At 56.5% G+C, this 20,904-nt stretch overlaps 2 protein-coding genes across 2 annotated transcripts; both read left to right on the forward strand.

The window, feature by feature from the left end:
- Positions 1–970: 970 nt before the first annotated feature.
- On the forward strand, positions 971–13,068 carry PIK3R2 (phosphoinositide-3-kinase regulatory subunit 2). Its single transcript, XM_045195883.3, has 16 exons — positions 971–1,381; positions 2,993–3,723; positions 6,519–6,611; positions 6,949–6,999; positions 7,076–7,207; positions 7,290–7,503; positions 7,901–7,986; positions 8,140–8,251; positions 8,340–8,438; positions 8,561–8,741; positions 8,828–8,953; positions 9,941–10,083; positions 10,310–10,486; positions 11,258–11,329; positions 11,501–11,671; positions 11,936–13,068. The coding sequence occupies exons 2-16, from the start codon at positions 3,402–3,404 to the stop codon at positions 12,141–12,143; spliced, it is 2,187 nt and encodes a 728-aa protein (XP_045051818.1). The 5' UTR covers positions 971–1,381; positions 2,993–3,401; the 3' UTR covers positions 12,144–13,068.
- Positions 13,069–15,482: 2,414 nt separating this feature from the next.
- On the forward strand, positions 15,483–18,800 carry IFI30 (IFI30 lysosomal thiol reductase). Its single transcript, XM_024560928.4, has 7 exons — positions 15,483–15,666; positions 16,595–16,777; positions 16,866–16,940; positions 17,182–17,274; positions 18,034–18,186; positions 18,380–18,433; positions 18,517–18,800. The coding sequence occupies exons 1-7, from the start codon at positions 15,544–15,546 to the stop codon at positions 18,577–18,579; spliced, it is 744 nt and encodes a 247-aa protein (XP_024416696.2). The 5' UTR covers positions 15,483–15,543; the 3' UTR covers positions 18,580–18,800.
- Positions 18,801–20,904: the final 2,104 nt, after the last annotated feature.

The raw sequence follows: 20,904 nt of genomic DNA on the forward strand, positions 1-20,904 counted from the left end.
CTCCACCGTTAAAATTCAGCGCTGGCCAGGCAGCTTAGTTGGTTAGAGCATCATTCAGATTCACCGGGGTTGTGGATTCAATCTCTCGGTCAGGGCACATCCGGGAAGCAGCCAATGAATGCATGGATGGGTGGAACAACAACAACAACAAAATCGATGTCTCTCTCTCTCTCTCCTTTCCTCTCTCTCTGAAATTTTTTTTTAATTAAGTTTCATTCAGACACCCGTCTGGGGCCCTCAACTCTGTTAATAAATAAGCCACTTTTGTGTCCTTTTTATACTTGCTTGGGCTGTGCCCTAAAATTACCCCGGTCTCCGAACTCAGCTCAGCCCCAGTACCTTTGTTTACTTACCGAGCTCTCAGTCAGAGCTTTGGCCACGCCCCAGTGCGTTTGGCTAATAGCCCTCCGTATTCGGCCCCTTATTGGGCGTGTTCAGGCACTGCATTGGCCGGAGTTCATTCAGCTGCTTCCGGACGCTCTGGGCTGCCATGGAAACGCCATCAACCCCGGCTCCTTCTAGCTCCACAGTTTGCTTTTTTTTTTCTAATTGACTTGTTGTTACACTTATTTGTGCATTCGTTTATTGATTCTTGTATGTGTCCTGACCCCGGATCGAACCCCCAACCTTGGAGATCAGGAATGAGGCTCTAACCGAGCTACAGGCTGGTGTTCACAGCTTTCTCTGGTAGCCTCTTCCCCCCTCCACGGCCTCCTATTTCCTGAGCTCTGGGTCACATTGCCCGCCCTCTGCAGCCGTCCATTCTTTAGCAATTTCCGGAAGCTGGTGGCCTGTCTCTCCTAGGGCCTCATTTGGCACGAAGAACGCTACGTTCTTTCCAGAAATTCCACAGTCTCGGGACTCAGCTTCTATTCCCAGTCCTGCAGGAGCACGCTCGGCCATTTCCGGAATCGTTTGGGCGTCTCTAAGCTCAGCAGAGCCCAGCCGAGCCCAGCCTCGGGATCACTCGTCAGACCCGATTGCGCTCGGCAAGTCCAGACTCGCCGGGTCCTATCCAAATTTAGCCGAGTCCAGCCGAGGCTAACCTCGGGATCGGTAATCTAACCCGATTGTGCTCGGTTGTTTCCGGAAATGATTGGCTATCACCCGGACACTCTCTACTTTCCAGTCACGCGCGAGTATGTTCGGCTTTTTCCGGAAGCACTCGGACATCCCCAGACTCTAAATCGTCCTTCTTTCGCCCTCCCGACCCGAAAGTGCTCGGCCATTTCCGCTGAGGGTGGGCCGGGCCGTTCGGAACCTCGGCAACGGCGGAGGCGGGGATCCCGCGGTGTAGCTGACCGCGGCCCTGGTGGAGCCACGGGTCGGGCTCCGCTCAGCGTTGCGGCTGCTGTGGCGTCGGCGTTAGCGGCCACGACCAGTAAGTCCGGGCCGGCTGGCGTGTCAGGCGGGGATGGGGGTGCGTGCAAATGCGGGGCTCCTAGGCAGAGTGTGGGCCCGTGAGACCTGGGGGGCCAGAGAAAGCTGGAGGCCTCGGGCTCTACCTGGCGGCCGTGCAGCCACCGCGCAAAGTGGGGGCGGACCGGGGTGGGGGTGCTCCAAGCAAAGATAAGGGGCTGGATCCGCAGCTCGGAATGGAGGGAGGCACTGCTGGCAGGGGGGCGTCGAGCAAAAATGAGGGGCTCCAGGCATTGTGTGGGCATAGTAGGGTACGAGGGTCCGGGGTCGGCTCCACCCCTGGGGTGGTCTGATGGGTCCACGAAAGCCTGCGTGCGCGTCTGAACACGCGTGAGCACGCAGGCCCTGCTTCCAGCTGCGGAGCCCCCGCCAGGCCTGGCTCTGCCACCCTGCCTATTAGATTCGGGGAGCGCTGGGTCCTGGAGCGCACACCGCGCGTGTACAAACAAGTGCAGGCAAGCGGATCCAGGCAGTTTTCTGGACGTCCCCTCTCTGGACCTCAGTTTCACCACCTGTAGAATGGCGGTATAGGGGTCAGGGAGCAGATAAGTCGGGGCACCCCGGAATGTGGGGCCTCTGCACCCCTTCGGACATCTCCTGGGGCTCTTTGTGGTGGTGGTAGTGGGGTTGGGGGAAGCTCCAACCTCTGCCTGGCAGAGGCCCTGCGTGGTCGGTGGCTTTCCTAAGGCTGCCCTGTACTGGCAAGCAGCTTGCACTTCAAGCCCTTGCATGTGGCAAGCCCTTCGTGTCTTTAGTGAGGACTCGCCTTCTAGAAAATCACCCCCATGCCAACCTCTCAGAAGCACTGAACCTGCAAAGCTGACACTGGGAGTGCGTGTGTGAGCTCTGTCTCCCTGAGACTGGTGGCTCCTGGGGGGTGGTCATCATCCTGCAAACAAAAGCCTCCCCCTTGGCAGCTGCAATGCCCTCTTGCCATCCACCCATTACCCTGGGGCTAAAGTCCCCTCAGCCTCCCACTGACCACCTCATGTTCTGAACACCTACTGTGGGCCCAGCGCTGAGTCAGTCAGGATGCCTCTTCACCCCTCCCTTGCAGAGATCAGGGATCCCCTTGCCTATGTGTAGAGGGTACTCTGCTGGGACGTCCTTTCCTACCCCTTTGTTCCCTGGCTGCCTCCTGTGCTCAGCTGACCCAGCCCCTTCTGAGGGCTCCCACAGCACCCTCAGTGTCTCCAGTTGCCCTACCTGCTCTGCGTCTGTGTGGCTGCTACCTCCTCTCATCCATCCTGGGCCTTCAGGTTAGGCAGATCTGGGGTTTTGAGGGGTGGCTTCCTGGCCAAAGACATCCCTGCCCTGAGCCTCAGTTTCCTCATCTCTAACAGAGCTTGTTTACCCAGCATGCAGTATGCCTGGGGCAGGTACCCCAAGGAAGGACTATTATCGTACCCACTTTACATTGGGCAAACTGAGACCCAGAGAGGCACAGGAAATAGCCCAAGGTGACCTAGTGAGTGGGGGATTCCAACCCAGAATTTGGGCCTCTGAGTTGGGAGTGGGAGGAGTTTGACCTGGCTTACACTGCCTTGCCCCTGCCTTGCCCATCTCCCCCTAGGTCTGCATTCCCTGCCGAGCATGGTGACAGCCTGTGCCCTTGGCTCCCTCACCTGGCACAGCCCAAAGAGCCACCAGCTTCGGGCACCGATGGCCCCCCACATGTGGGAGTGAGTGGCCCTTTGGATTGAGAGGGGCTGCAGCAACTGAGTGACCAGAGACCACACTGCCAACCTCCTCCCACCAGCTGATGAATGATGGACGGAGCAACGAGTGACCCTTGTAAGGGTTGTAAAGTGATGACAGGAAGCAAGGCGTGAGCATCCTCTGTGTCACCTGTAACTGCTTGGTGGAAATAGAGGTCTGAGCACCTCAAGCCAACCCAGGGGACCCTCCTGGCCCCCACCCGGCTGATGGGCTCACTGGGGTCCCTAGCAGCCACCTGACCATACAGACCTCCTCTGCCCACCATGGCTGGCGCTGAGGGCTTTCAATATCGGGCACTGTACCCCTTCCGCCGGGAGCGGCCAGAGGACCTGGAGCTGCTGCCGGGCGACGTGCTCGTGGTGAGCCGGGCAGCCCTGCAGGTACTGGGTGTAGCCGAGGGCAGCGAGCGCTGCCCGCAGAACGTGGGCTGGATGCCTGGCCTCAATGAGCGCACTCGGCAGCGTGGTGACTTCCCGGGTACCTACGTGGAGTTCCTGGGGCCTGTGACCCTGGCCCGGCCAGGCCCTCGCCCCCGCGGCCCTCGCCCACTGCCTGCCAGGCCCCGAGAGGGGCCCCCAGAGCCAGGTGAGCTGCAGGTAGGGGCTCTGTCAGGGTTGTGTGGGGCGTTCCCTCAGACCCACACTGGTGTCAGTGAGGCAGTGGTACCTCTTCCAGGGGAGGGGGAATAAGGACCTTTACTCCATTGACAAGTGTTGACTGCCCTGCTGCCAAGGGCTGGGCACAGTTCACAGTATTGAGGACACAGGGGTGGACACAGGCCTGGCCCTGCCCTCATGGGCCTGGTTCAAGAAGTGACAAGAATGTGATCAGCTGAAGATAAAGGCTATGAGAAAGGAGCTGGGGCTGGCGGGCTCCAGGCAGTGGGCCTAGCAGGGCAGAGGCCATGGGGTGGGAATGGGATGGGTTCGGGGAAGAGCCAGCAGGGCCGGATGGAATGAGGAAGGGGAGGCCAACAGGGGCCACCCTTCAGGGACATGATGGGATTAATTTTGAAGACGATGGAGAGACAGTAGAATTCGGAGGCTCAATTGCACTTTGTTCTGTGGTTTGCATCCAGAGTCCTTCAAGGCACCCCCTTAGTTACCCTGATATTACCCAGTTTCCAAAATGAAGGGAGCCAGGAAGCCCAGAAAGGACGGGACAGTGGAGGCCATGCAGCATGGGATGCAGTGTGAGGACCCCACGCCCTCCCCAAAGACCCTTGGCCAGCCCCCCCTTCCAAGGGGTGTGCTGGGAATAGAGACCCAAGGACACTGAGCACATGCTGAAATCGCTGCCTGCTGGGCAGGGGTGGGTTCTAGCCAGGGAAATCAAGGCTCAGGTTGTGGGGAAGAGGCTGGTAAGTGCTGAGTGCCCGGCGTGGTCTGCTCTGACCTCACCGCTGCCTAGTGAGGCCCATGTACAGATGGGGGGGCCGAGATTCAAGGGGGTGAGACTACTCTCTCAGGACCCCCAGTGAAGGCAGAGGTCCTGGGCATCACCATGACCCCGACCGATGGATGACCTGTCTGGTTTTGTTCCAGAGGAGAACAGAGACTGATGGTCATAGAGTCCCATGCCGTGGGGTGGAGTGGGGTGCCAAGGCGGTGTGGTGCTAGCTTGGGATTTGCAGCATCTGGCGTCTCCAGGGCCTGGGCCTGCATCCTGCCTCGGTCTGGAGGAGCAGGAGGCGGCCCCATCCGGGCTCCCAGCCAGAATCTGCCTCTCCCCCTGGTAACAGCCGCCTCCCTCCTCTGCCTGGCCCAGGTCCAGCCTCCACACACACATCCCCACTCAGGGCAGCAGCCCCGCCCTCCCAATCTTCCAGGGCTGAGTGACAGCAGGGGTGGGGAGAAAGGCCTCTCCAGGCCTCAGTTTCCTCATATGGAAACAGGGAGGATTGGTCTCTGCCTTCGGGCCCTGACCCTCCAGGATCATGGGACCAGTGAGGGTTTGCTGGGGAGCACACTGCGGCTGCCTGTGTTTCCTCCATTCCACCCCATGCAAGGTACTGAGTGCAGCACCCCAATGTCACCTGGGCTGTGCACCCACGGTGAGGTTGCTCCCTCTCTGAGCCTCAGGTCCTCGTCCATACAATGGGGTGACGCCTGTTCTGATGGAACCTCCCTCCCTATTTCACAAACTGGTCACAGACAAGTTTCAGAGTCAGGTTTCAGAACCGTGACATCCCCACCAGCTGGGGCTTCACCCACCTCCTCTCCCCTTGTTCTCTCACTTTTTTTTCCTTGGCGTTTTCGATGTAGCTGGGCCTTTCTCCAGCTTGAGGCGCCACCTGGCCCATCACTCAGGGAGGCCCCGCAGGCCCCGGCTTGCCCCTGTTGTGTGCCAGGGCGTCCCGCCGAGGGCCAGGACTGCCTCAGATGGTGTCGATGCAGGCAGAGCTGCTGAACACAAAGGGTCCCCTGGGAAACTCAGAGCCTGAAGGGGCTGGGCCAGGGAGGCCCCTGGTACCCTCTGGGAGTGGTTTCAGCATTTTAAGAAGGGGGAGTTACATTTTTCAAGGCAAAAGGACTGAGAAAGTAGAGGAATGTCTTTGGAGTGAGGTGTTCTGACCGAGACAGGGATATTTTCTTTTTATTCATTCTCAACCGCTGTGTTGTTCCCACTAAGAAGGAAGAGATGACGCCAGTTCCTCAGTTGAGGAAACTGAGGTGCAAAGAAGGCGGGCCCTGTGCCCGAGGTCGCACAGTGAGCAGTGGCAGGGGCTGAAACCTGCTGTGTGAGTTTCCTGGGGCTGCTGTAACGAACTCCCACAAACCAGGTGGCGTCAAACCACAGGAGTGTGTTTTCTCACGGTTTGGAGGCCAGAAGTCCAAGATCAAGTGTCAGCAGGGCCACGCTCCCTTCACAGTGTCTAGGGGAGGGTCCTTTCTACCTTTTCCAGCCTCGGGTGGCTCCAAGCATCCTTGGCTTGTGGCTGCATCACCCCAGTCTCTACCTCTGGTGTCACATGGCTTCGCCTCTTACAGATACCAGTCATTGCGTTTAGGGCCCTAAACCCAAGACAATCTCATCTCAAAATCTGCAAAAACCCTGTTTCCAAACAAGGTCACAGTCACAGGTACCAGGGATTAGGATGTGTACATCATTTGGGGAGGACACCAATCATCCCACTACACATGGTCTCTGAGGTCGCATGACTGATATCTTGACCCAGAAAATTGTTGCCCCCTAACTTGGCTCTGCCACCCCCAGCCACAGGCCTCTGACTTCCCCAGGGCGGTAGTCCAGATGCCAGGCTCTTGCCTGAGCTGGGCCCTGAATGGAGCTGCCCTAGCTGAGAAACCTAGCTGAGCAAGCCAAGAAAGGGCCTAGGGTCCTTCCAGGGACTCCACCAACACACTGTCCCTTCCTGCCAGGCCTCACACTCCCTGACCTGCCTGAGCAGTTCTCCCCACCTGATGTGGCTCCCCCGCTCCTGGTGAAGCTTGTGGAGGCCATTGAGCGGACAGGTGAGCCTCAGCCTGGCTGCAACCCCCAGATTCTCCTTGTTTACCTCTGGTGATGGGCGACTCATCCCTTAACAGGGTTACTGGGCTCACTGCATGGGAGAAGGCTGAGCCCAGATGCCCTGGGCCTCCGTGTTGAACTGGGCAAGGGCTGATTCCCAGGGGCAAATGGGACTTTGGACACTGGACCTGCCATTGAATGTGCTGCGTTGTCTGCCACCTCCCTCCCCCCTGCTTTTATCTCTGGGAGGTTGAGTAGCCACCCCAGCCCCTATATGGGGTCTGGGCAGCATTCGACAGCTGTCCAGCTCCTCCCTCCTCCTTCTCTTCCCCACCCCAGGGCAGGACAGTGAATCCCTCTACAAGCCTGAGCTGCCAGCCCCGTGCACAGGTGAGGGGGTTTCAACGGGGACGGGCAGGGAGTCGACCCCAACAGCCCCACCAACACAGCACCCCTGCACCCACAGACTGGTCCCTGAGCGACATAGAGCAGTGGGACTCAGCAGCCCTGGCTGATGGCATCAAGGGTTTCCTGCTGGCGCTGCCTGCACCCCTCGTGACCCTGGAGGCCGCTGCCGAGGCCTGTCGTACCCTGCGGGGTGAGCCTGGTGGAGAACCCTGGGCTGGGAGGAGCTGGGGCAGATGAGCCCAGCTCACCCTGCTTGGTCGTGTTGTCTGCAGAGGCCGCGGGGCCCGTAGGGCCAGTGCTGGAGCCCCCGACGCTACCACTGCACCGCGCGCTCACGCTCCGCTTCCTGCTCCAGCACCTGGGTCGGGTGGCCCGGCGCGCCCCTGCCCCAGGTCCTGCTGTGCGAGCCCTGGGCGTCGCCTTTGGGCCTCTGCTGCTCGGTGCGCCGCCTCCCTCACTGCCTCCGCCAGGGGTCGCACCTGTCGGGTGAGCAGAGGGAAGAGAGGGGGGAAGCCCCGCGGCGGGTGGAGTGGGGCGTGGTTGCAGGCCACAGCTGTTGTGACGCGGGTGGTAGGGAGGATAATAAGGGCTGAATCTGAGCTTCGGAGATACCCCGCCCCAGAGGACTTTGTACCTAAGCCAGAGGAGAGGCACGTGTCTGGTGCCTGTACCTTCACTTCTGCTCCCCCCACCCTAGGTGCGGAACTCGGAACTCTTTTTGTGTTGAGTACTTTTGTACGTAAGCCGCAGCCGGCTCCCCACACCTGCCTGCATCATCTGCCCTGCTTCCCAGCTCTCCCGTGTGCCCCCAGGGTGTGCGAGCACGTTCAAGACCCTGTGCAGATACCCGCGCCCAGCGCTCACTGCACTCCCCTTCCCCCAGGACTGAGCCCAACCCTGACTTCCCAGCACTGCTGGTGGAGAAGTTGCTTCAGGAGCACCTGGAGGAACAGGAGGTCGCACCCCCAGGTGACCCCCTTTGCATCATTATCCTCTCATTGTGGGAGGGCCTCCTGGTCCCTGCTGACTCCAGTTCCTGCCCACACCAGCAGGCTCGGGTGCAGCGGGACTGACCACAGGGGTAGAGTTGGTGCTCACTGTGTTTGTTTTTCTGTCCCTCAGCTTTGCCACCTAAACCACCTAAGGTAAAGCCGACCCCTGCAGGGCTAGCCAATGGGGGGACCCCACCGCCCTCCCTGCAGGACGCTGAGTGGTACTGGGGTGACATATCCAGGTAGGGTCGTGGGGTTGTGCCATGTGATGGGAAGGGCCTGAAGGACAGGGTCTCTGGTGGGTGACCCCAGTCCTGGGTGTCCCCACAGGGAGGAGGTGAATGAGAAACTACGGGACACACCTGACGGCACCTTCCTGGTCCGAGATGCCTCCAGCAAGATTCAGGGAGAGTACACGCTGACCCTCAGGTGGGGGCCTGTTTCTTTTGGGATGACTGGGGTGAGAGGTAGGAGGAGGACATGTGCGGTGTCGGGGTCAGGAAACCTGGAGGTCCCAGTAGACACTGACACCCTCTCTTATCTACTCCTAGGAAAGGCGGGAACAACAAGCTAATTAAGGTCTTCCACCGTGATGGGCACTACGGCTTCTCAGAGCCACTTACCTTCTGCTCCGTCGTGGACCTCATCACCCACTACCGCCACGAGTCACTGGCCCAGTACAATGCCAAACTAGACACTCGGCTTCTGTACCCTGTGTCCAAGTACCAGCAGGTCCGGGACCTGGGCGGGAGCTAGAGAGGGTAGCCCTGGGCCTCAGTTTCCCAGTTGACCTCACCAATCACCCTGGGTATCCTCAGGACCAGATCGTCAAAGAAGACAGCGTGGAGGCCGTGGGTGCCCAGCTCAAAGTGTACCACCAGCAGTACCAGGACAAGAGCCGCGAGTACGACCAGCTCTACGAGGAGTACACGCGCACCTCCCAGGTACCATGGGCCAGCACACATGAGGAGACCGAGGCATGGAGGCCAGTGGCGAGGCCATGTGGACAGATGGCTACTTGCAGGTCACAGAGAAGTCACTTAGCACTGGAAACTGCCCTTAAAGCATAGAAATAAATGTGCATGGTTTAAAAAAGGAAAGAACAGAACAAATGAGACAACACCAACCAGCCCCTCAGGAGCAGCTGGGCTGGGGCCCATCTGGAGACTGGAACTGTGTCTTAACTCTTTCTCTGGCCCCTGCAACCTAGAGGCGATTCACAGTGGTGACAATGATCTGATGTGGGGCAAGACAGACGGTTAGGAGGTCTCACATTAAAGAACAGCATCTTCTAAAAGGGGAAGGGGTGGTTTCTTCACTCCGGCACTGTGTTGATAAAGTCCTTTGGCAAGTTGAGATGGAACTTACTCTGATCGACTGTCTCAGGCTGGCAATGGCTTAGTCTCTCCCATGGTCCCTGAAGGATTTCTTCCTTATCCTCTTTTGCTGATGGGTCAGCTGAGGCTCTGGGTGGACAAGATGCCTGCATGGAATTGTTAGGAAGATCATGACCTTGGACATGACTTAGGCTCCCTGAGCCTTAGTTTCCCCATGAATAGTTCCGACTTTATAGGGGCTGTTGGCAGGTTCTGTGAGATGGTGCACGGGAAGTGCTTGGTAATGCACCTGCTCTGAGAAGGAGCCCCACGACCTGTAGCAACTAGATTTATCATGAATTCTCAGCAATGCTAACAAGTCCAGGTGTTTGTAAGGCACCCAGAGGAGTTTATGAAGGAGAAACGGGTTTGGGGAATGGGGGGTTGAAGGTTGAAAAGGAGTTTGTTTGCTGCAGTAGGAACTAGAGGGATGACATGCCTGGTAGATGGAACAGGTTGGGCGAAACCTCTGTATCACGGCTGGGATCTGCCATCGCCCTCATGATGAACTTGTGGGGAGTCCCAGGAGATGCTAAGATTCGCCCTCTCCTTCAGGAACTGCAAATGAAGCGCACTGCAATCGAGGCCTTCAATGAAACCATCAAGATCTTCGAAGAGCAGGGCCAGACTCAAGAGAAGTGCAGCAAGGAATATCTGGAGCGCTTCCGGCGTGAGGGCAATGAGAAGGAGATGCAGAGGTGAGTCCAGCTCCCTTGCCCTGCCCTCCCCCATTCAGTCCGGTGCAGTGTAAATGGGGAAAGAAAGGAAAGAGAAGGGGCAGCTGGGGTTCGGGGGGAAGGGAGGGTCCATTGAAATGGGTTTTGAAGGCTGAATAGGAGTTCACCAGAGAAGAAATCAGAAACAGCGTGTGCAAAGGCTTGAGGCTGGGAGCCCTCCAGGGCCTCTGAGCCACTCCTCCCCCAGGATCCTGCTGAACTCAGAACGGCTGAAGTCTCGCATTGCTGAGATCCATGAGAGCCGCACCAAGCTGGAACAGGAGCTACGGACACAAGCCTTGGACAACCGGGAGATTGATAAGCGCATGAACAGCCTGAAGCCAGACCTCATGCAGCTGCGCAAGATCCGAGACCAGTACCTGGTGTGAGTGCCCCGCACTTGCCTGTGGCCCCATTGTGAGGACCTTGGCAAGGGCTCTTTTCCCACCTGGGCTTGAGATGCTTATGTGCACCTGCTGTATGCCAGGTGCTGTGCTGAGCAACCGTGCACATATTTTGTGCTCTCCAAGTCTTTTGTAAAGTTTCCCCTTTCCAGCCCTGGCCGGGTAGCTCAGCTGGTTAAAGCACCATCCCGATATGCCATGGTTGCTTGTTCGTTCCCCAGTCAGGGCACGTACAAGGATCAACCAATGAATGCATAGATACATGGGACCAGAAATCGATGTCTCTCTCTCTCTGTTTCTCTGTCTCTCGCTACACCCCTCTCTCCCTCCCTCTCTAAGATCAACAAATCTAGATTTTAAACAAATCTTTAAATCTGTTTAAAAAATGTCCCCCTTCCCAGCTAGGGAAAGTAAAACACACAGATAACTGCCCCATGCAAAGGCCTACAGCACTGTGCGCAGCCCCTAAGGCTAACCCTCTGGCGGTGATAAGACCCTGTGGGATGGTGAGTTCTGGAGACTCCGTAAGTGTTAACAGAAACAATAAATAGGGGTTTCCTGGCAGAGCCAGCCAGTCTCTCCCACCCTCAAGCTGCCCTTGGCCAAGCCAAGGCTGGCCCCGTGTGGCAGCTGGCGCTAGCATACCCAAACCCACCCTTGCTGGTCAATGATCGCCTCCAGCCAGGCTGGACCTCGCCCCTGTGGGCTGGCCCTGCCTCTGCTGCGTGAACCACCTTTTCTCTTCCTCCCAGGTGGCTCACCCAGAAAGGTGCCCGGCAGAAGAAAATCAACGAGTGGTTGGGAATCAAAAATGAGACTGAGGAGTGAGTGACCACGTGAAGGGGGGAGGGAGGACTTCCCAGAAGATGGGCCATTTTTGGTGGGTTTTGCAGAATGAGTAGGAGTTCACCAGGAAAGGAGCATTGTCCAGGCAGCAGGGGTGCCTCAGAGGCTGGTGGGTAAGTGACCAGGGTCCCTCCCTGCCCCCTCCACAGCCAGTATTCCCTGATGGAGGATGAGGATGACCTCCCCCACCACGAGGAACGCACGTGGTATGTGGGCAAGATCAACCGCACGCAGGCTGAGGAAATGCTGAGCGGCAAGCGGGATGGAACCTTCCTCATCCGTGAGAGCAGCCAGCGGGGCTGCTACGCATGCTCTGTGGTGTGAGTGCCTGTCGGGTAGAGGAGCCACATGTTCCTTTCAAGAGCTCTCATTGAGCATCTGCTCAATGTGCGCTAGGCCTTGGGAAGAAGACCCCCATGGCTGCCACAGGAAGAAGGGATTATTGGGGACAGGGGAGGAAGCTGGGACAGCATCCAGGCCAGAGATAGTGGGGTCTGCACCAGGTCAGGGCCCAGGATTGAGGAAGTGGCTGGGCAAGCCTGTGGAGTGCCACCCGTTTGACCACCCATTTGCCCATACCACAGGGTGGACGGCGACACCAAGCACTGTGTCATCTACCGCACGGCCACTGGCTTGGGCTTTGCAGAGCCCTACAACCTGTATGGATCGCTGAAGGAGCTGGTGCTGCATTACCAGCACACCTCCCTAGTGCAGCACAATGACGCGCTCACCGTCACACTGGCCCACCCCGTGCGAGCACCCGGCCCTGGGCCCCCACCCACAGCCCGCTGACCCGCTCACCCGGAGCAGAGCCGAGCTGCCTGGGCCCAGGGCTCCATCTTTCTGTCTGTCTCTGTCTGTTTCAGGTTCTGTCTGTCTCTCTTCTTTGTGAATATTTCCCTGTCTCAATCTCTTTTCTTCTCCATCTCCTTATAACTCTCTGTCTCCGTTATCTCTCCTCTCTGTCTGCCTGTCTGTCTCTCCCTGTCACTTTGTCTCTTTCTGTCCCCATCTCTCTGTCTCTCTGTCTCTCTTAGTCTCAGTACCTCTAAGTCTCTGTTAGGGGAATTCACCTCCTCCACCCCATACCCCCTGTCCCCACGGGCACTGCCCTCCCTATGGCTCTGGCTGCCCCCGCAGGTCCCTGGGGTCCCCCAAACCCCACCTACCTGTACCTGCCATGTTTACAAAGGCCCCTGGGGTGCTCAGCCCCAGCCTGGGTTCCCTGACTTTTAAGCCATAGACCTGGGGTCAGGGCAGGAAGGAACTTCGCTGGGCCACTTCCAAGAACCTCGGCTGTGACATTTGGGGCCGGGCAGGTCCCGCCCCATAGACCCAACTTCCCCTCCAAACCCTGAAGTGAAACCTGCCACCGGTTATCCCCACAAAACAAAATTATTAAAAATAGCCTCGTGAGCTGGCCCTACCCGACCCCAGGCCTCACAGGAACTGAGGCCGCTGGAGGTACTGCGGGGACACCGAGCCCCGCTGCTGCCCCAGCACCCCCACTCAGCGTGGTCTCCGGACTTCTCCTGGATCATGTTGGGTTCTGATTTTACGTTTCCTTGACTGTAAAGCCCATTTTCTCTCCTGTTTTGGGATGAGAGCCCCGGTTTTCTATGCTGCCGTGGACCCCCTCCTGCCCTCCCAGCTAGGCTGGCAGGCAGGCTTTGTATGGTACGTTGATAATGATGTGGATATAAAGCATTGAACTTGGTGGATGCTTCTGTTGTTGGTGGGGCTTCTCCGTGGCCATTGTGTACTGGGGGCCCTGAGATTCACAGGGTCACACAGAGATGAGCTCAAGTTTAACTCAGGCTGCCAGTGAGGACTGACCACCCCTGTCCCCAGTTTAACCTCTTATGTACAGAGAAGTTGAGAGACCTGACCAAGATCACACAGCAGAGGGTTCAAATTCTGAGCTTTGCCCACGCCCTGGCCTGCCCACGGGACCACAAGCCCCAGCCCAGCTCCTCGCCGGCCTCCTGTGCTTGAGTCCTGCACTCAGCCACCAGCCAGGCCCTCTGACTCGCACCTTCCTCATTGCCAGGTGGAGTCAGTAGTCACAGTCCCTACCAAGCCACCCAAAGGGTTCCTCCATGTCCTTGACTCCCTCAGAGCCAGTCTCCCTGCTGACGCCCTTTCACACCTGCCACTGACGTTGAGACCCAGGGGACACTGAGCTGGGTCCTCAGCGTCTTTAACTTAGACTCCTCTTTACCATCCCACATCCCTAAGGTCCCTGTCCCTTTGCCCTCCCCACCCCCAGGTCTGGGAGCCTTCTGCTCCCCATACAGCACCCAATGCACCCAAGTCAGCTCGGGGCACTAATTGAGACCTCATTTCCCGCTGGGCTTCCAAGGGACAGGAAGTGAGTGACCTCAGAGCCCCCAAGCCTTCCTAGACACTGCCCCTACTCCATGCCCAGTCAGGAGGCACTCACCCCATAACTGCAGCCCAGACACTGTCTCCCCCGTGGTCCTCACCCACTGCATGGGTACTCATAGGGTAAAGGTCACCTCACCATGACCACAGCCAGTTGAGTAAGCCTGGAGTGGAGGGTTGGGGCAGATAACAGCCCAGAATCCTCTAGCCAGTGCGTGCACGCCACCACCAGCTGGGTTTCCTTGGGAAAGTGGCCTCCCCTCTCTGATCCTGTTTCCTCTTGCCAAGTGGGGTCATTAGTTGCTACCTGGCCCCCAACGGGATATCTATGAGGGTCCCATGATAAAATGGGTGGGGTTATATGTATGAATCCATCCAGAATTGTAGCAATATTTATCATTATTGTTTCCATCCTGCCCAGCACAGGGAGAGCACCCAACTAGCTCCCAAAGCTGTGTTGCTTCGATTTGCAGAGGCCTCAGGAAGGAAATGGGCTTTGCTAAGGGTCCACAGGGATGGTATGGGCGGGGGTGCAGGGGAGGCGTGGTCATCCAGCCGTGGGGACCTCAGGGAAAGCAGAGACTTGGCTGTATTCCAGGTCAAGTGGGGGCGTTTCCTCCTGTGGGATCCTGTCCTGTGTCACGACTGGCATTGAGGCCCTGCAAAGTGTGACTGTCTTGGTCATTCCCCCCAGGGCCGCCAGCCTCGAACCTTTCATTCCGGCTATCCCGTCTGCCTGCCTGCACTGCTGTCCTCTGTCAGCCCCTGCCAGAGTCAGCCCAGCTGCCTGCCCCCCCCACCCCGCCCTGTCTGGGTTAACTCTCCCTCTGCCTCTGAGCCCTCCATGGCGGCTTCATTCCCCAAACTTCCCTCTTCTCCATTTTATAGATCGGGAAACTGAGGCTTCATCACTTGAGGGGCCCAGTACAGTCCTGGGGCTAACGGGGTCTGGCTGACTCTGCGGCTTTGGGTCCTACCCGGCCATACCCCCCACCCCCACGCTGTGGACATAGTTCAGGCTTCCCATAATTCCTGAGCTTCCCCCAGGGAGCTCGATGAGGTCTGGGGGTGCAACCCCTCCCCTACCGTTTGAAGGAGGGAAGAAGGCACGCCAGCTTTCCTCTACCTACCCCACGAGCCAGGGGTGGAGGACCAAGAAAAGTGAGTGTCCCTACTGCTCTGGCTTCTGCTTTCTGGCCCAGCTGTGGTCAAGCCTGAGTCAACCCCACAGGACTTAGCAACTGGGCTGGGGAGCCGGACAGGAAGTGGGGAGAGGGGCAGGGCGGATGGATTGGGAGTGACAGAGGTCCCGGGCTGGGCTAGGAAAAAGAACTGTGCAGCCAGAGCCTGCCCCGCTCCCGTTAGTGCACTGGTGCCCCTGCTGCAGGCAGGGGCTGGACCACCTTGGCTGCCCCAGAGGGGTCTGCACTGTGAGGAGACCCTTCCTTCTCCTGTGTCTCTGTGTCTCTGTCCCTGAAGCCCCCACCCCAGTTCGCTCCAGGAGCTCGGACCCCAGCTTCACCTGGCTGGTCCTGGGGGATTGCAGGGACAGAGTGGGGGTGAGGGAAACTGCAGAGAGGCCAGATGACCTCGATTGTTGGCCCAGCACCTGGCGGGGGTAGGGGCGGGGGTGGGGTTGGAAAAGGACACCCAGAGAGAGAAGTGCAGACATCAAGCAACGCCTGGCTGTCCGGGAGGCGTGGGCCCCAGGAGGCGGGCCCGGCTTAGGGGCAGGGCCACCGACCGGTTAAAGGCCGCCCCTTCTCTGGGGCACTTCTCCTGCCGCTGCGTCTGTACCCACGCTGTGATGGCCTGGTCGCCACTCCTGCCGTTCCTGCCGGTGCTGCTGCTGCTGCTGCTGCTCCAAGTCCCTACGGCGGCGCACGCGTCCCCACTGGGCACACTCCCCGAGGGGGAGGTCCCCTGCAAGGTAGGAACAGCGACGGCTGTGGGTGGGTGGGCGTGGACGTGCGCCCAGGCCGGGCTGGCGGCTCCTTTCCTATCCCCAGACGTGGCCGGGGCAGCCTGGGGTCTGGAGGGAACACGCCCCGTCAATGCGGAAAAACCCCCATATTTAATCCCAGGCAGTGTGGCCAAACTGTCAGAGTCCTTTCGCTTTCCCACCTCAGGCTGAGGACGCCCCGCTGGCCCCACCCCGTCCCCGCCCATTCCGTTCGAGGGTGCTTGAGCACCTGCTGGGTACATCTGGGATGGGAATCGGGTTACCTTGGAAGCCAGGGGAAGCCCAGAGAACCTGCCTATGGCACCCGCACCCACTAGGTGCTGCCTACTGGATGCACTTCCGCCAGGGAAGAGCTCGAGTGTTTCTGGTGCTCAGCAAACATGCCCTGGGGAACCAGCGACTTGCTCACAAACCTGGGGCCCGCCGCCCTTTAGCTAGAGCCGGAAGTTGGTACTTACTAGGTGCCACCTCCGCAGGGGACTTGGGAGGGGTTCACATGGGCCCCTTGGGAGGAAGAGGAGTCAGAGCAGGTGTATGGCCAAGGCTCTGGGTATGAAGTGGCAACATATGATCATCCATTAGCCTCCTGTGGTATGCAGCTCCAGGAAGGCAGGATTGAGGTCAGGGATCCGAAATGTGCTTGCCCTGAGCCCTTACTGTGTAAGGTTCCCCTGGGCCAGAGGTTTCACCTCACTTGGAAGAAAGTAAGAGCTATGCAAGTGCCTACTGTGTGCAAGTGTGTTGTGTCCATTTTGCAGCCTAACAGATTTAGGGATGCAGTAAAGCCTTAGAGTCAGGAGTGCGTTCAGGGTGGAGCACTTACTGTTTGCATCTCCCTTTCTGCAAGAGAACCAGGCAAAGCTACACTTGCTTCACTTCTCTTCCTCCCGCACAGGCTGGTGCCCTGTGCCCACAGGTGCCCCTTGGGAAGTCCGACTCACCACGTGTCAACGTGAGCCTCTACTATGAGGCACTGTGCCCTGGCTGCCAGTACTTTCTGATCCGAGAGCTGTTCCCAACATGGTTGATGGTTATGGAGATCCTCAACGTCACACTGGTGCCCTATGGAAATGCCAAGGTATGTGGGCGCTGGGGAAACTGAGGCATGTGGCCAGTGCTGGGAGGCACCTGGCCAGCCAGCCAGCATTCACCCCACTGCCTTGCAGGAGCAGAATGTCAGCGGCAAGTGGGAGTTCACGTGCCAGCATGGGGAGGAGGAGTGCAAGCTCAACAAGGTGGAGGTGAGCAGCGTCCCCGAGTCCCGCATGGGGGGCACAGAGGCCCGGAGGCTGCAGGTGGTAGTGAAGGGGAAATCCAGACTCAGAGAGGCTTGGAACCAGCTCTCTCCCCCGCCTGGGTGCCTCCATTTTACCACAACTTCATCCATTGCTTCGTTATTAGACACTCACAGTTATTCCCAGAGGGATCTTGGGGTGCTCTGTGCCCTCCTCGTGACTTTGCCTGCCCACCCCCCACCCCCAGGCCTGTCTGTTGGACAAGCTGGAGAGCGACGCGGCCTTCCTAACCATTGTCTGCTTAGAGGTAACGGATGACATGGAGAAAAATCTAAAGCCGGTGAGGAACACCCCTTATTTGGCCTGTGTTGGGGGACCATGGCCTTTCCTGCACTCAGACCCCGGTTCAAGTCCTGGCCCCAACTGCTACTCTCTGTGTAGCCCCAGGGAAACGCTGTTCCTCTCTAAGCCTCAATCTCTGGATCAAGGGAAGGAAGATTTTCTGGGGACATGGGGAGATCGGAGAGTGCTTTCTCTAGGAGGAGCCTCTGAGCTGGGCTCCAATGAACAGGAATGTGCAGGGACACAAATGATGACCATCCTCTGGGGTATGGGGATGACAGGATGGGCCTGCCCACCTCCCGGGAGGATTATGAAAAAGAACTCCCAAAGGAATGACTCATCTGCCCTGATCGTTTATTCATTCATCAAACATTCAGGCCACCCAGGAAGCCTCACCTTAAGACACCCCAGCCCTGCAGAACCATAGTGGGGCTGGCAGAGCATAGAGGAGGAGGGAGCCCTCAAGAGATGCCGAGGAAGCTGGAGGTTGAGTCTTCCTGGTGGAGGGAATAGCACAGATGGAAGCTCTGAGGAAAACGTAGGGGTCAGGGGCTACGGGTCTGGTCATAGGGGACTCAGGAGCATAGGGGGCCCCCACCCAGGCCACATATGAAGCACTTGCTGTTTGCAAGCATTGTTACATTGCTGTGGATCCACTGGCCCCTGTTGCCACTGAGGAAACAGAAACTTTATTTGGGGGCAAATGGGGATATAACAGGGAGAAAACTGAGGCTCACTGGCCCTCCTCTGTCCTCAGTGCCTACAGGTCTATGCCCCAGATGTGTCCCCAGATACCATCATGGAATGTGCAATGGGCGACCGGGGCACACAGCTCCTGCACATGAATGCCCAACTTACAGATGCTTTGGAGCCGCCCCACCAGTATGTGCCTTGGGTCGTCGTCAATGGGGTAAGGAACGCTAGCCCTCCGATCAGCCCCCAGGTAATGGATGTCCCCCCAGCACCAAGGTAATGGGTGTGCTCACCAGTCTGGGAGGCAGGAGGCAGGGGCCAGACTTAGGGCCATTTTTAGCTCCTTCTGGGCTTGGCATGGGTTGGTAAGGGCAGGTGGCACTTGTGACCTCCTGTCTTGCTTTGTGCAGAAACCTTTGGGTGACAAGAGCCAGCTCCTACCTCTTGTGTGCCAATTGTACCAGGTAAGTCACACAGGCAACAGAGGGATTCAGAGAGTGGGGTACGCTCTCCTTTCAGGCCCCCAACTCACGACTGCCTCCTCCAGGGTAAGAAGCCAGATGCCTGTTCACTCATGGCCAGCTCCCACAGGGACGTCTGCCTCAAGTGATGGCCGTTGTCCTTGGAGAGAACTGAGGGAGGAAGAATGAGCTCCCGCTGGCCGGCCCCCGTTTTTCTGATTCCTGACTCACCAGCTATGGCTCATGATCTAGATAACTTACACATTCCATGAAGTCCCACTCAATATTTTGCCCCAAGATCAAGAATCTTGCCCCACTGAGAATGGTGCTATGTTGAAATGAGCTTAATAAACCTTTCCAGATGCTGTGACATCCCTCCATTTTCCCTACCACCCCCACCTGTGATAACTGCTATTTTTCTGTTTCTATGAGTTTTACTTTTTTAGATTCCACCAATAAGTAAGATCATACAATACTTGTCCTTCTCTGACTGACTTATTTCACTCAGCATAATGTCTTCCAGGTCCCTCCATGTTGTCACAAATAGTAGGATTTCCTTCTCTCTCTCTTTTTTTAATGGTCAAATAAGATTTGTGTTGTCCCTTTTGTTAAAAAGAATCTCAAAGAAAGAACTTCGTTTGCAGGTCTAATTAGAGCTGCCTGGATAATTTACATAGGTGCAGCAAGCATTCAGTTTGCTTTGCTGGAAGTTTCCATTAAAAAATCTCAGGTTGGACTTTGAGAAGCCTCTATCGTTGGCTAACTGCAGGTGAGCAACCCCACCGGGTTTCACCTGCCTCTTGACATCCCCAAAGTGTTACAAGGACCTCGGTGGGCCAGGATCGCCCTGTAAGACAGACTGCAAACCAGGTATGAACAAGTTTTCCTATGAGGATTTTGTAACACAGCTTTCAAAAGTGAAACTTGTGTTCTTGAATGTGGTGTGGTTGTTGACAAAGTTTTTTGTTTTTTAAGATTTTATTTATTTATTTCTAGAGAGAGGAAGGGAGGGAGAAAAAGAGGGAGAGAAACATCAACGTGTGGTTGTCTCTTGTGGGCTCCTACCCAGGACGCGGCCCGTAACCCAGGCATCTGCCCTGACAGAGAACCGAACTGGTGACCTCCTGGCTCTCACACTGGCACTCAATCCACTGAACCACACCAGCCAGGGCTTGACAAAGTTTTTTTCTAACCATGCTGGAGGATTTCCACTAAGATGCAGTAAAATCTAAAGTCTGAAATACCAGGCTGAGGTACTTGAAAGCAATAGGAAGTGCTGAAGGATAATTTTTCCCCCCAAAAGGTAAATCATGACCCTCATACAGATGTCAAAATGAGCATGTGTTAAAAATTATTAACTCATTATTAATGAGGAGAATTGTTCGGGTGTTAATACCATGTTAAAGGAGATCCAAAGAGCACACAGATCAGGAATATTTAAATGAACATGCAAAGTAAGGCAAAAATAATTGGGGGAGACTGTCTCTCCACCTGACAGAATGCATTTGCATGTCCATAGGCAAAAATTATTTTTTGCTGTTATCAGGTATAACTACCGAGTTTATAAAAAGTTCCCATAGAATCAGAATTGGAATATCCTGAAGAGTGTCCTGTTAATACCAGGCAATTGGGGTTTTTTTTTGTAAAGTTCGATCCAATAAATAGTTTAGATTCTACAGGCATAGTCTTTGTTGCAACTCCTCGTAGGGAGAGGAAACAACAGAAACAAGTGGGCGTGCCTGTGTTCCAATAAAGCTGTATGTTAATGACACATATGTTTGAATTTCATATAATTTTCACATTATGCAGAACATTTTGATTTTTCCTGAACAATGCAAAAATGTAAGAAATATTCTTAGCTCGTGGACCTCACAAAAAGAGGCACTGACAGGATTTGACCCGCGGGCTGTAGTTTGCGTTTGGAACACGCCATTCCTGTAGGTAATGCATAGGTTTCCGTTGAAACTCACATTTTCCCTTACACGAACAAAGAAAGTCACATGGGTATATAATTATCTGTGCAACAGCTGGGTTGCTGCGAAGTAAGTTAATGCACGTTATGTGCTCGGAACAGTGCTTAACACTTTTATTTATCATTCTGGACCTAAGGTCAGATACTCAGCTAAAGTTAAGACCAAAGTCAATTTCTGGACCTGACACCCACTGGGCTTCGCCCCCAATACCTTGAGTCTGCGGGATTATACAATACTTCCACCCTTCTAGCTGACACGGACACAGGTCTGAATTCCCTCTCAGGAATGCCGCGGGAATCTGGGTATCTGGAGCGCTCCTAGACCAGAGTGCGTGGTAACTGCCTAAGATTGGCCATTTTAACGCGGGAGGCGGGACGACAGGCTGAACGGTGGTCTGAGATTGGTCAATGCAGTATTGAACTTGTAAGTAAGAGGGCGGTGACTGTTACCCTTGGGCGGGTGCAGATAGGGACAAGGAAACGCAAGTGTGCATTGGCACTC

Source organism: Desmodus rotundus, chromosome 9, assembly GCF_022682495.2.
Source record: "Desmodus rotundus isolate HL8 chromosome 9, HLdesRot8A.1, whole genome shotgun sequence".
Taxonomy (NCBI): domain Eukaryota; kingdom Metazoa; phylum Chordata; class Mammalia; order Chiroptera; family Phyllostomidae; genus Desmodus; species Desmodus rotundus.